We start from the raw sequence: 16,511 nt of genomic DNA on the forward strand, positions 1-16,511 counted from the left end.
TGCACACGATGCATCCTCGATATCAAGAACACATCCGGGTATTTTTATGCGTCCTCTGTACTTGTGTTCTTGAGAATTGGAATTGAACTTCGACGGTTAATGATGACGTAGAGCGAGAACACAAGGATCGCTGAAGAACGCATATTGAGAAACAGCCTATGGAAGCCACCACAGGGCAAATATGTCATCATCTGAGGCCGTTTACACATTGGGCTCGTTTGCTGTGGTCCGAAATCTATTTTTTCATATAGCCATAAATATGATGCATTTACATATCATGTCATAGACAAATGAGCCCATGCGTCTCGTGTCTTAGTCATCTGTTATTTTTATAATCAAAAACAGCTAACATGAAAAAACTTGAATATATATGATGAACATAACAATACAAACTTACTTTATCCGAGCGCAGCTCCACAGTCTGGCACAACGCGATTTCATTTTTATATAGTCTGGTATTTTTGCACCTCGATCATGCTTCTTATCACCTTTTTCAAAACACTCTCAACACAAAAAAGTCATCTACAGTCGCAATCCACAGTGGAGATTATATCTAACCTCTGGAGATGTTTTTTAGCGGCTCTGTGTAAGGCGAGCTGGCCCGCTATGCTACCAAAACAAAACATTTGGGGTGCGGAGACTGTGCACGCATGTCTTTGCAAGTGTAAGCAGAAGTACATTTTACTAACATAAGTTGAATCCTTGTAATCGTTTCATGATTGGTTACTACCCCCATCAATCAAAACTTTGCTGGATAGGCATTTGCTGGCTTCATTTTGGCTTCATCTAGTCAAAAGCGAAGGTGCGCAAAATGACACCTCGCTTACCCAATGTGCGCTTCCAGGACATTTTAAGTTCTCAAACCTTATCTGATTGGACAAAACAGAAAAATAATGCGGAATATTTATCGGAACAGTCTAACGAAGCAAAAAAAATGCATTTTCAGTGATCGTGAAACATGATCGTATGCGCGCATGTAAACAAAGGAGGATCTTGTGGGATTTTTCCCTATTTTTCGTTGTTTTGGATTAAAATGTGGAATGCATTTTGAAGAGTGGACCATTACGTTGCAATGTACGCTGAAGTTTTTTGGATATGTCAGAAATGATCAGAACCATATGGCAATATATGTTAGTACCGACATTTATATTAATATGCGGTCCGTCTGCATTTCATTTAATTCTTTTCACTCCAGTGTATTGATGGCAAAAACAAGCTCAGAACATGAATCTTGAGTGTTTTAGCTTTCAAATAATGCAAAGTTTATGATTGATGATTGAATATTTGATGTAAAACAAAGTACAGAAACACATAGACTGACGTATCGATCTTGCCGAATCAGGTACTCAAGATGGCGGCAGACGAGTTTGAGAAGCGAGTGACGTAAGCGGTTGATGTCATCTGATATTCATGTATTTGTGGATTAAAACTGAGGTAATAAAATCAATAGTTCATTATGTAGGATCTATACACCACTAAAAACATAGTTCTGTATATTATATTGCATTTCTGTCAATAGATCCTCCTAAGTGGGGCGCTTGAAATTTGATTGGTCAAAAAATTTCATTAAAAAGCTTGAAGGAATATTCCATTTTCTTAAAAGAAAAATCCAGACAATTCACTCACCACCATGTCATCCAAAACGCTAATGTCTTTATCCGTTCAGTCGAGAAGAAATTATGTTTTTTGAGGAAAACATTGCAGGATCTCCCCCACTCCAATGGACTTCAACAGACACCAACAATCAACACTCAACCCAACACCCAACAGTCCTTTTAAGTTTCAAAGGACTACAAACAATCCCAAACGAGGCACAAGGGTCCCACCCAGCAAAACGACCGTCACTCCTGACAAGAAAAACAACAAATACACACTTTTAAAGCACAACTTCTCGTCTAGATCCGGTCCAGCGCGACCTAACGCAAATGCGCAGTGACGTAGGGAGGTCACGTGTTACATATATAAAACGCACATTTGCCGACCATTGTAAACAATAAACTGCCACAAAGACATTAATTAGTATCAGTTGACATACAACAACGTCAGAACGGTCCTCTTTCAACACAGTTGTAAACACTGGGGCGGAGTTTCGCGTTCATCTTCTGTGACCTCTTGACGTCATGACGTATTGCGTGGGGTCACACTGGCGCATCACGACCGGATCCCGACGAGAAGTTGTGCTTTAAAAGTGTATATTTGTTATTTTTATTGTCAAAAATGACAATCGTTTTGCTAGATAAGACCCTTATGCCTCCTTTGGGATTGTTTATAGTCCTTTGAAACTCCGCTGAAAAAAACCGCCACGTGTTGAGCCAAGTGCCAAGTGTTGGTGTCCACCAAAGTCCATCAAAATGAGAAAAATCCTGCAATGCCCTCCCCAAAAAACACAACTTCCTCTCGACTGAACAAAGAAAGACATCAACACCCTGGATGACACGGTGGCGAGCAAACCATCTGGACCCCTCCCCCAAGAAAATGGAATATTCCTTTAAGTGCAGGATGATGTCATGAAAATTGTTATTCCTTATTGGTGAAGCTGGTAGACTACGTTTTTACACATAAATTCATGAAAGCCACTTCTATTTTGATTTCATAGGGACTTTATTCAATTTTAAATCACAGCCAAGGCAAGAGGTGCAGATTTATTTAGTTTTTTCAACTTTTAGGAGTAGCTACTCCAACATGACCTCATGGACTAAAAGGCACAAAAATCCCACTTCTATTTTACGAGGTCTTTATTTCTATTCCACCCTCTGCAGATACGTGTGCATAAGAGAAACGTTAAAGATTTTCATGGTGAAACGCTTTAGATAATTGCGTGAGTTCCGCTTGGAGGCGGCTGGCAATTGAACGGCACACAGCAGCTGAGAGCGCGTGTCTGTCACCGGCGCCGCTGCCCTGGCGACCGCGTAAACAAGCGCGCAAACTGTCAGCTCGAGCTAATGCCGCCGGCCGGGTGAAGTTTCAGGAGCACGCGGAAAACTCACCTAGCACCCTGGCATGCAGTCAAACGAGCCGGTGCCAGCTGTGTAAATCATGCAGGCCCCACAACTACTAGCTATCTGTTTCTGTACTCCTAAAAGATTTAAGACCTCTTATGAGGTGTAGGGTGTGAGAAAGGGTTTACTGATGGGGTAAAATTAGCAAGGAATTAAATAATGACCACCATTATTCAATCCGAAGAGAACTCTCTCGGGATTTATTCGTAAATGAACTTAAGCTGCGTTATAAATATTGGTATAACTACATTGGTATTGAATAACGCGATTTGTTGCTTAATGAATTTTTATGTGTAGCTTTCTAGTCCAAAATAACCTCATTACTAGTTAACATAAACTAATCATTAACTATGTAGAATGCTTTTACACAGCATGTAGGCTATTGTATATCGTGGTAATTTCAACATAGCTACCAATATATTTTTTGTTTATCAAAGGTTGTATTTGTTAATATTTTTTAATATATATATTTTTTTAAATCAAAGGTTGTATTTGTTAATATTAGACACAATGTTTTAACCCATAGTTGGACGAATCCAACCACTGGGTATGTTTAAACCCATGTTGCTGGGTTGTTTAAACCCATATTTGGGTCAAATATGGACATTTTCTGGGTTAATTTAAAACTAACAGTTGAGTTTGTCCATTTTTAAATTTTAAAAATAAAGTTGAAATAACTTAAGCCAATTCAAATTATTTATTTATTTTTATTTATAACAACTCCTAACTAGTCAAGAAAGTTGAAATTAATTGTAAATTCAAGTAGATTAAACTTAAACATAAGTGCAACACAGAATTTTTTAAGCATTTTTGGTCACTCTTTATTTTACGGTATCACTACAGTGTAATTATACATTTAAGTAGTAAGTAATAATTATTAATAACATGTACTACTATAGGGTTAGGATTAGGGTTTGGTTTAGGGTAAGTTGCATGTAATTATACATAAATTAACTGTTATTACTATAATAATTACATGTAGCATGTGTAACAAAGACACCGTAAAATAAAGTGTTACCGCATTTTTTATAGCGTACACTGTAAAAAAAATTCAGTAGAAACCACAGTGTTATTGCAGCTGGGCTGCCGGCAACGTACCGCAGATCCAAATTTATGTCATTCACTGGCAACATTTTGTTCAAAGGTAAATGAACATCAAACATCCACAAGTCCTCGTCTTTACAGAGAAAAACCAAAAAAACAGCATCAAGCAAAACACTCTGCACTGTAAAAAAATTCCGAAGAAATTGCAGCTGGGTTGCTGGTAATTTACTGTAGATTTACATTTATGTTATTTACTGGCAAGAGTTTGTTCAAAGTCAAATGAACACCAAACATCTACAAGTCTTTGTCTTTACAGAGCAAAACCAAAAAAACAGCATCAAGCAAAACATTCTGGGAAACAAAATCTGAAGCAAAAAACAGAAAAAGGTTGATGATGATTTCTGGTTCCCAGAATGCTTTGCATGGGGCTGTAATTGTATAGTTTTATTCTGTAAAGACAAAGACCTGTCAATATCTAAAATTCATTTAACCTTGAACAAACTCCCTCCAGTAAATAACATAAATGTAAATCTACGGTAAATTACTGGCAACCCAGCTGCAATAACATTGTAATTTCTACAGAATTTTTTTACAGTGTGGGGAACTAAGCAAAAAACAGAAAATGGTTGATTTCTGGTTCCCAGAATGCTTTGCATGAGGCTGTTATTGTATAGTTTTATTCTGTAAAGACAAAGACCTGTTAATATTCAAAATTTATTTAACTTTGAACAAACTCTTGCCAGTCAACAACCCAAATTTAAATCCACGGTAAGCCACCGGCAACCCAGCTGCAACAACACTGCAATTTCCACAGATCCTTTCACAGTGTATAGCCTATTATTTTCAACATTTACTAATACATTATTTTTATAAAAGTTGTATCTGTTAATATATGTTAATGCACAAAAACAATAAACAATTGTATTTGCATTAAGTAACATCAACAAAGATAATAAATAGATCCTCACTTAATATCAATAAATATCTCAAGATCCTGCAGAGACATTTGTGGACAGACACAAAAACACTCAGCATCTAAAGGTAGTTTAACCCAAATAAACCCTCCAAGAACTAACTTTGGCCTAAAGAGACATGACAAAATGGCCTCGGTCTTAATCTAGGACATCCAGTTATCCCTCTCATAAAATTTTCAACCAGAACATTGACATGCATGCTGATCATTCTCGCTGCCTTACCAGCTGCTGAGTGGGCCAACAGATTCCTCAAAGCCTACTGCTCTACTAATAACATCCCTGGAAAACGAACGTATAACTGGTTTTAATAGTGCAATGACGTACAAGTTTCCCCATGTGTTTGAAGTGATATTGAGTCACGCAAATATCTTTACCAATAGTTCATGAGCCTTTTAAAGACATTTCGATGCAAAGCTGGTACTACACTTGGGAAACATTGGTCTGACCTGTGTATATAAATTCTGTCGCAATACTATAAATGTCTTTGCTTGTCACATTCAAAGCACATATACAATGTCTGGACCCTTGAACCATACTTAAATTCAACCTCAATCTACCATAGACAACAGTGGCGGCCGGTGACTTCTTTTATCGAGGGCGCACAATGCGAAGTTCGTGACAACATGTATGTAGCCCGTCGTGTGTGGTTCGTAATTTCAAAATATGTGTTCTGCACGTCGAGCGATCATATGTGCATCACGTGTCCCGCCAAAACAAGTGCCTGCTGCAGACGCGCCCAAAGGGTCCACGATAAAAAAGATGCTCGCGTTTGCCAGATACTCACATAATCTCATGCCTAATCAGAGTTTACTGTTAAGGGAGTGTCTTGCATGTATTTTGTGAACATGAGCGTCTCTTTTATCATAAACGGTTTCGACGCGTGTGCAGCAGGCACCCACCTTAACAAAACACGTGATGCACATGGCTCACACGACGCAACAAACACATATTTTGAAAACACGAGCAACACACACGACACTCCGAACACTTATTTTGAATTTGCGCCCCTCGGAAGAGCAGTCACGAGCCGCCACTGCTAGACAATACAAAATTGGTATAAATGCTAAACATTAATAGCATGCATCAGAAGTAAGTAATAGAACGAGATGTTATTTATGAAGCAGGTTGTCCAATTTTTTGAAAGTTAATGTTTTGTGAATGTTTTATATATTGGAGGACAGATATGATGTTGCCAAATATATTATCAATAATAATTATCATGATTATAAAAACCTTTTTGATTCAAATAAAATAAATACATAATTGTACCAACATTATTATTTTCATAAAAAAACTAAAATGTTATGGATGGTGCTAAAATATAACATTTAACATTAACGTTAACTTACATTTTTTGCAATTTCTGTGTTTTTAAAAGTTGATAATAAATAATAAAGTGGTGATCCTAAACCTTTAACAAGTATTGTAAATCTGCTGGGTGATATTTGTATTGGCTACAACAAAATAGGTAACTAAATATTAAATATTAAAAGAGTTTAGGTGCGCTTTGATTTTTGATTATTACCTGATATTAAAAAGTGTCATCATCCTTACACAAAAACTTGAATAGCATAAAGATATTTCTTAAAACACTGTCAAAAAACAATGCATTCCTTTTAGAAGTGGTACATAGACTGACCTGCAGATCCATATACCTTTAATGTAAGATCAATGTAACAAAACAGAAAAAAAAATCACAAAATACTATGGATGCAAATACCAGATAGCAACATACGCACATTGCAAACCGAGGTAATTGGGAACATACATAAAGAGACAATTTTGAACTTCGTAGTAAATGCACAACGCTTTCAATCTTATTAGCATAATAATCATTATACACTGACAATGTACAAAACTACCAATCGATCCATTGGTTAATGACAATAAATCTCATCACTGCGACAGGAATCAGACACATCTCTTGTTCTGTCCTGTTCTTATACACAATCTTTCTTTTCCTTTCAATCTCACACACAAAATGGTTTTCTCATTCAGAACTTGCTGCTACTTTCTACAGGTAGTTAAAAAGGGGTCCATAAAATGTAAGAACAAAACACGTTTTATATAACAAGTTAATTGAGCAACCTTACCTATGCAGTGCTTCAAGATGCCTGGATAGGCAACAAAAAGTACAGTAGTCTGATAAAGTCCAAATTATCGCCTGCTACATAAAAAGCAAGAAGTCTTTTAAAACAGACTTGTTTCAGTCATTCGCTTTCAGATGGCACAATGCAAGGAATCGATGAACACAGATGTGGGAAACATGTCTGAGGAATAGTTTTTCAAGTGGAAGGTAGAAGAATGCGTTCCACCAAACATAGACCATCCTGAGAAGAGAGAGAGAGAGAATAACAGAGAAACACTATCAAATCAGGAAAAAGTTATATTTTAATTTAAAACTGGCTAGATCTTAATATATTTGTGCACATGAGCCACTTTTCAAAATGCAATGCATATGCATTGTGGAAATTATTAAACCAACACAATTTTTAACTAAAAAAGCCCTTTTATGAAAAAATATGAAGAGTTCATAGCAAAAACCCTGAGAGCCCATCTTGTTCTTATGTTTAGTAATTTCACTTTGATGGCAAGGAAAAAATTATAAATCAGTAATTGAAATGCCTTATTTTACAAATGTCACTTTAGTCAGTTCACTGGTATTTAAAGTCACAATGAAACATAAGTAGCGATTGTCTTATTTTCCCGTCGTGACGCATATCCAAATGAACCGGCTTCTAACATAAAATGGTTTAACCTGAATTCATCAATTGAGAATTGATTGGATCGTTGGAAGTTGGGTCATGTTGCTATTTGCCAATCTCTGCGATCTTCTTCTGGGCCTCCACCTGCCATAACCGTGACCAGAATTTAAGAGAGATCGTTTCGAGGAAGGGAGAAGATTTGCTTTTTTATTAAAGATTTTAATTTTTTTAAAAAACAATGAAGCTTACAGATGAGTCATAAAAAATACCACAATATTAAAAAAAAATTATGTTTTTAATTTCATTTTGACTTTGACAATTTTTTCTTTCACTGCAAAGCTCTTTTAAGGGGGACATTTTACAAGACTTTTTAAGATGTCAAATAAATCTTCAGTGTCCCTAGAGTACGCATGTGAAGTTTTAGCTCAAAATACCATATAGATCATTTATGCATGTTAAAATTGCCACTATAGATGTCAGCAAAAATGTGCCTTTTTTGGGTGTGTCCTTTTAAATGCAAATGATCTGATCTCTGCACTAAATTACAGTGCCATGGTGGTTAGTGCAGATTAAGGGGCGGTATTATCCCCTTCTGACATCACAAGGGTAGCCGAATTTCAATTAGCTATTTTTTCACATGCGTGCTGAGAATGGTTGACCAAAACTAAGTTAGTGGTGCAACGTGATCTCACGGCAAGTCGTGTTATAGTCACGAAAAAATGTATTAATTTATTTGTGTCCATGGCCTGAAATTCAGTCTTTTTCGTGTCAGTCGCACGAATTTCTATAAATACTTTTTGTGTCCGTGGCACGACTTTCTTTTTCATGTGATTTTATGAATTGTTTTCTCATTTTTATATCCTATTTTTAAATCATTGTCGCTTGAGGTTAGATTTGGGGTTTGGGTTAGGATGTACTATTGTTTTTTTTCTGCTTTTAAAACTATTATCACCTAGAGTTGGGGTTAGAGTTGGGGTTTGGATGTTTAAAAATGTAACAAAGTAATTCTAACCCCAACCCAAAGCGACAATGTTAAGAAAATGTTAAGGAAATAACTATGAGAAAACAATACAAAAAAATGCCACACAAAAAAAGTAAAAAGCGGAAGTTGGACACAAATAAATTAATCAAATTTTCGTGACTATATCACAACTTTCCGTGAGATCGGTCTGGGGTTGATCTTTTTCGAATTTGGTTGTCAGAAGCACTGAGGACCCAATTATAGTACTAAAACATGAAAAAGGAAAATTTTCATGATATGTCCCCTTTAAAGGCGGAGTCCACGATGTTTGAAAAACGCTTTGGAAAAGGAGACGGGCCGACTACCAAAACACACTTATAGCCAATCAAATCAAATCAAATGCCGGGATGTGTATGTGTGGGGCGGGTCTATCAACAGAAGGTCCAGATTCTATCAGGGTAGGGGCGTGTTTGTTTAGGTGATTTCAAATATCAACATTGGCTTTCAAACATCATGGACTCCGCCTTTAAGTACAAAAATCTCCACTTCTTAAAAATCTCCATTAACTCTTCACTGTCCTTTCTTGCGCTGTCGTTCGTTCAACTCTTGTGCTGTGCACCAGCATGTAAGCAATTTTATTTCTGATATCTATCATTATTTGTTTACAGATTCCAGTATGATTCATATTTTGTTATGCACATCTAAAAGCCTCTAAATACCCATAGTTCTACAGAATATACATATATTTGATACATAAGCCACTTGCTACTAAAATGGCATAATGTAATTTTACTACTAGCCTATAGATAAACAAGTCAAACAAAAACATATACAAGTCTAAGAATAATACAGAATGATTTCACCGCAATGCTGTGAGACCGATTGACGTAGATATAACTCAGAGAATGCTAATTGGTTTTTGCAGCCAACTTCAAATATGCTGTTAATGAGCCCACTGCTTTCATGTGCCGATATTAATTCAGCAGCCTCTAGTAGTTCACATACGAAGGTCCCTCTCACCCTGATCTCTCTATAAAAAGGCTTGACCCTGCAGCAGCTCGTTGGTCCTCTGATCGGCCCCAGCAGCTGTCACCCTCCTGCCTCAGCACAACAAATACTTTACTCGCCTACTGACCTTTCCACACACACACAGACATGTGCACGCACACGTCCCGGCTCACATTTACACACGCATACCGTCAAGTGCCAGCGATAGTGACCAATGTCTGGTATTTCCTATGATTTTATCCATGCCATGTTTAATGCATTATAAATATATATAACTCATGTTTGACAACCATAAAGTTTTTTTTTTAAAGTTTTGTCTGTGTGCAATTAGCATTTTTTATATAAATGTAACAAAAACATGCACACCATTGCTTACATCACTTATCTATGCTCCACCACGAAGCTCATGGTTGTGCCATCAAAGGACGGAGGGGCGACGATACGGGCGCTTTGCTGTGATGTGATACTAATGACAGGTTTGGTGCCACCTGGTCCCGCCATGCCCGGCTGGATCAGACACATGTTGCCCGTCTCAACCGCGTCCTCGCCCTCTGAACAGGTGGAGGAGTGGGTACTGGGTTGTGGGTGAGGTGGCAAAAGGGTCGGCGGGTAAACCATGTACGTGGGGGGATAAGCTACCGCTGGGCTGATGGTGACCGGTGAGACCGACACTGGCACCGGTGTGAGCGATAAAGGAATGTCCAAGTACTGACCGCTCTCAGGATGGTAAAACCTCTGGGCGGCTGGCTGCATGGGCACGGGGGCTTCCACTAAGTAGTATTGGCCTGTGGCGGGGTCCAGCAGGAGTTTGCGCTGGACTTGGGGTTGCAGGTGCTCTGCAGGAGGGGTGAGGCACAGTACCTGGGGTTGTGGGGCAGGTATGGCGGGCACAGCCGGCAGGGGAACGGCATGGTGATATATCATGGCCGCATGACTTTCTGGTGACCAAGACTCCATAACTATAGGTGAGCGTTGCAGGGGCTTTGGGAGAGGCTGGGTTTGTTTGGAATCTGCAGCTTTAACAGGGATTGTCAGGTAATTGTCAGAGTCTGATGGTGGATGATGTTGGTGCCCTAAAACAGTGTCATTCACAGTGTCCTCGCTTTTTGCTTTCGGAGGACAGATTGTCAGTGACAGGGGTGCTTTATGAGATTTATAGGTGTAGCTTTTGCTAGAACATATTTGCTGAGTGCTTTCATTCCCTGTGGTTGTATGGGTGGGTGCTTTGAGGTTACCGCCCAGACTAAACACACACTTGTTATTCAAAGAATCTGCCCTTTGGGTTACTAATTTAGCAGTGTCTTCCTGAACGTGAGAACTTGTTGGCATATACATTTTATCCTCATCCATCACAACGCCCGTGCTAGGAGCTGTGGCCAACTTATCAGTGTGCAGCTGCGTGCTAGTAAACTTCTCATTATCAGCTCTTCCACATTCGTTATCGAAGTCCGTTCTGGTCGTGGCCCCCCGTTTCTCTTTCGTGATTAATGACAGCACATGACTGTCTGTGATCGCCCGTGGCGCTTGCGTTTTGCGCTTCCATTCGTTCCTGTCAAAAACGTACAACTGCTCCATAGTTTTCACGGCTGCCTTTAACTTTTCAAGAGCTATTTGATTTCGGACTTTCGATTCTGGTTTCTTCTCGCTGCCATCTGATTTTTTGGCATCGATTTTTAAGCTGAACTCGTGCTGTTCCGTCAAAGGCTGCTTTGCGCACGGAGCTCTGGCTGTTGCGCGCACGCCGTCGCTTTTTGTAGTGCATTCAGATGGGAGATTTTGAGACGTTCTTACGGTTTCGTGTACACTGTCGACCTCCTCGCGTTTAGAGCACGCGTTTGTGGGGTCAGGATGTTTTGTGGCACTGTTTGTGTTTACAGACTGACATTTTATTACCATTGGTGAAGGAAAATGCTTTTTTATAACAGGTTTGCCATCCGGTGTTGCGCTAGAGGCAGTCCCTGACGCGCCGCAAGTGTTTTCTAGTGCCACGAACCTGTATGAGCTTTTAACCAACTTGCGCACGTCTCTGACCTGATGAATGGGCGTCTGGAACTTACATTTACTATCTCTAATATCTCTTACCATAAAATGCGGTACTCTATCAGATAGGGCAAGCAAGTTACTTTTAGACTCGCCCTTTTTATGGTTGACGTTGTAATGGATATTAGGAGTTAAAAGGTTGGCGATGTTGAACTGTTTGCTTTGGTTTTCTTTGACACTTCGAAGGCGTATTTTGATCTCGGGGGCTTTTTGACATTGTGAGGTCTTGTCTGTGTCCGCAGCGCACGGGAGCTGGCCCGAGCTAAGTTTTGCGCACCCTCCCCCGTCTGACTCTGCAACATCTCTATTCACTTTTAGATTATGTAACGAAAGCCCGACAGCTTCTTTCTCTTTGGGCATAAGCTGCGAGCTAGGGACATACAAGTGAGACATCTTAATCATCTTACTACTCTCACCCTCAACACATTTGCTGCTTTCCATCACAGGTCTAATTGAAGTATCTGGCGGTGTTTCCTCCAGTGCGCAATGAGATTCTACATCACCCTGTGCTGCAGATTCCTGCTCACCATCTTTCCAGGTTTTAAAAGCGCTCGTTTGACTGGGGGTCACGGGAGTTTGTTGGGCATCTCTTGGGTCAAATTTAGAAGCAATTCCTGGGTCACAAGATGACTCGGGGAGATCAGCCGCTTGGGAACTCGGGGTCTCTGGTGGCTCAAGATCGGAGACACAAGATACGTTGTCTGCTACATCCTTGAGCTCCTCCTGCGAGTGTCCAGATTCAGTTTCCGAGTTGTCACTTTGTAACTCATTTTCTTTTTCTATCTTTGCGTCCTGATCTCTAGATTGAGGGCACAATGGAGAAATCGGGTGTGTGTCGCATATTTCGCCCCTTTCCATTTTGCGCTCTTGTTCAAATTGCATTTTCTTCGAGATTACGTTTTTTAAAAGACTTGAAGCGAAAATTGCTTTTTTGTGGGTATCTTCAAATGTTTCAACAGTTTCAGGAACCTGATTTTCTGCTTCGCACCCCGGCTTTGTTGGTGTGAAGCCTATGATTTCAGCTGCGGAACGTGACCCGCTGGCATTCAGTGAGCGTTTCGCGCGTCTCTCGCGCGCAGGCATCCCTGCTCCGACATTGCAGTTAAAGTTCAAGGTTTCTGTGAGCGTGATGGTTTCAGTGCTGTCCGGTTTGCTTCGTATCTCTATTTTTTTAGACGCCCCAGAGGACTGCTGAGAGTTTAAGTTATTCTTCAACGACAGTATGTTGGTTTGCGAGTTTGGTATATTAGTACGAAGTGCATCTTTGTTGTTTTTATACTCAGCGCCGTTATTTTCATCCAAAACGGGCGTAGGGGTCTTGCGCGCAAGCATGTTCTGGTCGAGTCCTTGCGTCAAGTTGCTGTAATTCAAGTCCATGAAAGCAGACCATTTGTTAATACTTAAGCTGTGTTCTGACATTGAGGACTCACTCGAGCTGCTTAAATTTATGGCATCAAAGTAAGGACACGCCAGACTCCGGAATGAACGCGCGGTAAGATTGCGCACCTCTTTATCCGCGTCATCAAGCTCGCTAACGGAACTGGACGCGCCACTGGAATATTCATTAATGTCTTTGACTCTCAGTTTGCTTGCTAGGTGTTGGCGACCCGGAGGTGGGATAAAATAGCGGTCGTACAGGGCTTCGTTTTTGGAGTCAGAACTTCTGAATGAATATTGCCTCTCCTCGGCTGGGCGTCTGGTGTGAAGGCGAAGATTCTTCTGTTGCAAGACATTAACATGCTCGTTGATGGCCCGAGAGGACGTTTTGATGGACAGGTGAATAGGTCCCGTCGTATTTCGGTGTTCTTGTTCGTGTTCGGTTTTACCCACACCCTCGTCCGAGCTGGCACATTTGTCAGATTCACAAAGTTCACTCTCGGTGCTGCAAAGTTTCGCTGCGCGTAAAGTTGGCGGAACCTTGCTGCTCTTCGCCTTGGTTTGAATTCTTCCACGAGTCTTCTCGCCGCTCTCAAACGACGCGTAATCGACAAACGAATAAACCAGATTATCATCCTCGAAATCCCAGCAGGATCCGCGGCCAAACTCATAATCCACATCGTGATCCAACTCGGTGAGCTGAATCTCGTGCGTCGTGATATAGTGCGCCTCCACGTCCGCCGAGCCCGTGCCATCTTTTGATTCACAGCGACTGTTCAAGTACATATCCGTGTATTGCAACTCCTCCGTTTCATATTTTGGAGTTTCGCTTTTTGGTTCGCTTTCCGCATCCTTTTTGCTCTCGTCTCCTGTAAACTCATCGTCTGAAGGAACGCGTATTAGTGGATCGCGCTCTCCGCAAAGTCTTTCAGCGTAGCACTTTTCAATTTCGACGTTATGGAGACACTCTTCTGATAAAGTTGTACTGACACTATCGTGTTCATCGTTCTCCCCCTGCCCTCCGGGACTCTTAGTGGAGATTGACGCATCGCTTTTGCATTTGAAAATGGCTAGCTGGTTTCCTTCGCCTGTGAAAGTGACTTTCACCGTCTTTGCGCTATCCGACTTCATGTCCGACGGCTTATTACCGAGGTCTACGTAATTTGTTTCGCTGTTATCGTCATCGTTGCAATGCTCCTTCTTCAACAGCGGCTTTTTGAACGGTCCGGTGTCTCCTCTGCTGGCGATGGCCGTATGAAGTGTCTCCATCTGCTCTGAACGGCGTCCCGCACGGAGATTAGTGGCACCGGGCCGCAGTGCGGTTTGTTTGATTGAGGGGACTTGTTGTGTGAGCAGAGGGCAAGTGACAAGTGAGCAGGGGTAGAGGGGAAAGAGGGAGGTGGGAGAGAGAGTGTGCGTGTGTGAGAGAGAGAGAAAAGGAGTGAGAGTCAGGCTGTGCCAGGTCAACACACATCCACGCGCTTCTTATCTCCAAACAGTGCATTGCCCGAATTCGGAGATCTGTAGCACTTGTTAACTTACAGTTATTATACCAACTTTAATGGAACCTCAAATGGTTTATTATTTCGCAATTTTACAAATGCAATGTAGGCTATTGGCACATTGAATACAGCACAACTATTATTAGACATGATGTCATGTTTCACAAAGCTACTGCAAAACCCAAGTCTGTGTACAGGCCACTGGTTTATTGTGGGCAGTACATAACCATACGCATAACGCGCGATTAGAAACATTTGCTGTCAAGTGAATGCTATCAATGCCCGCCTCTAGCGCGCGACAGCTGCGCACCCGTATTAGAGCAAATGCCTGCTGCCAGTCGTGCATGGGCAGTTGGCCCTAGAGAGATACAACCCAACAAAGAGAGAACAAATGCAGATGTTTGAGGAATATGGATATATCTTACCCAACCATGGGTTGAAACAGTCTCATAACAAGAGCTTTATTGTTAATGTGAGGGACAAATGTTTAGGCACATTTTAGAAACTTTCGGTAACTTAGAAAAGTTTTGTAACTTATATAGTATAATAAATAAAATGTTGGAGCCCTTTCAAAAAATTCAAATCGCATAATGTTTGGATGTGCAAAATATTATGCTGCCTATCAAGCTGTCTTAAATGTTTTTGGTGAATTATTCTTTAAAAAAAAATGAGACATTATAATTCGTACAATTAAATCCTGGGTACCAATGCTGATCAAAACAATGACCACAATGACAAAATTATACATTCACCAATGTTTCAGAATGTCCAGGTGACGACGTACCTAAATGTGTAAAATAAACCCCTCCATATAAATAAAAATGTTTTTCTGGGCAACAACGGTGTAAATGTTTTTGTATTTTAGACGTTAGAAGTGCTTCTGCAAATTTTTTTATAGCATAATAATTTTAGCCCAAGCACTTCTTAAAGGGATACTTCACTTTAAATGAAAATTCTGTCATCATGTTGTTCTAAACCTGTATGAATTTCTTTTTTCTGATGAACACAAAAGAAGATATTTTGAGAAATGATGGTAAACACACAGCAGTAAGTGACCATAGACTTCCATAGTAGGAATAAAAAAAATATGATGGAATTTAATGAATACCGTCAACTGTGTGCTAACCATCATTTATCAAAATATTTTCTTCATCATTTATCACAATATTTCCAAAATATTTTTTCCTACTATGGAAGTCAATGGTCACTTACTGCTGTGTGTTTACCATCATTTTTCAAAATATCTTTTTTTTTGTGTTCATCAGGAAAAAAAAATTGTACAGGTTTAAAACAACATGAGGATGAGTAAATAATGACAGAATTTTTATTTTAAAGTGAACTATCCCTTTAACGTCTATGCATGTAAAATGCTTTATTATTTATTAGAACTTTAACTATATCTAGTATTATTATATCATTAGTTATTATTTAATTAATTCGTTTTCATATTCAATATGCACTGTAAAAATATTGGTTACCTGGTTGCTTTAAAATTTTGACTTAATTCAACAAAATTGGCAATATATTTTACACAAATTATATTTTTAAGTCAAATCAAATTAAACAAATTTTGCCAACCAGGTAAATATTATATTTATAGGCTAGTTAAAAACATTCAGCCAAAGTAACACAATTTAGTAATTTATAACATATTTTTCCAAAGTTGATAGCAGATGATTTATCCCTTAATATTTTGTAAAATAGGCTAAAAGCACGTGACCCCCCTCCCATCGTGGTTTAACCTGTCACTTGTATTTAAGGCACCTGCTGTTAGTATGTAAAGCATTCGTATACGGAGTAAAGGAGCCAAGCATATCTCGTGCATTATTAAAGATGGGTCCACTTTGACAGTCGTATATCTAATAAACCGATGGTAACAGGTTTCTCACCATCTCACACGC

The 16,511-nt window shown here is 39.7% G+C and overlaps 1 protein-coding gene across 1 annotated transcript; it reads right to left on the reverse strand.

Moving 5' to 3' along the window:
• Positions 1-6,627: 6,627 nt before the first annotated feature.
• LOC129444867 (uncharacterized protein C4orf54) lies at positions 6,628-15,324 on the reverse strand. The gene is made up of 2 exons (XM_055205854.2): positions 10,068-15,324; positions 6,628-7,347 (listed from the first exon to the last, which is right to left on the reverse strand). Exon 1 carries the CDS (start codon positions 14,375-14,377, stop codon positions 10,073-10,075), a length of 4,305 nt encoding a protein of 1,434 aa, XP_055061829.2. The 5' UTR covers positions 14,378-15,324; the 3' UTR covers positions 6,628-7,347; positions 10,068-10,072.
• Between the last annotated feature and the right edge of the window lie 1,187 nt (positions 15,325-16,511).

This window comes from Misgurnus anguillicaudatus, chromosome 3 (genome assembly GCF_027580225.2).
Source record: "Misgurnus anguillicaudatus chromosome 3, ASM2758022v2, whole genome shotgun sequence".
In the NCBI taxonomy this organism is placed as follows: domain Eukaryota; kingdom Metazoa; phylum Chordata; class Actinopteri; order Cypriniformes; family Cobitidae; genus Misgurnus; species Misgurnus anguillicaudatus.

Excerpts from the sequence above, each read along its gene's own strand:
- LOC129444867 (XM_055205854.2), bottom strand. The coding sequence starts at position 14,377 with ATGGAGACACTTCATACGGCCATCGCCAGCAGAGGAGACACCGGACCG.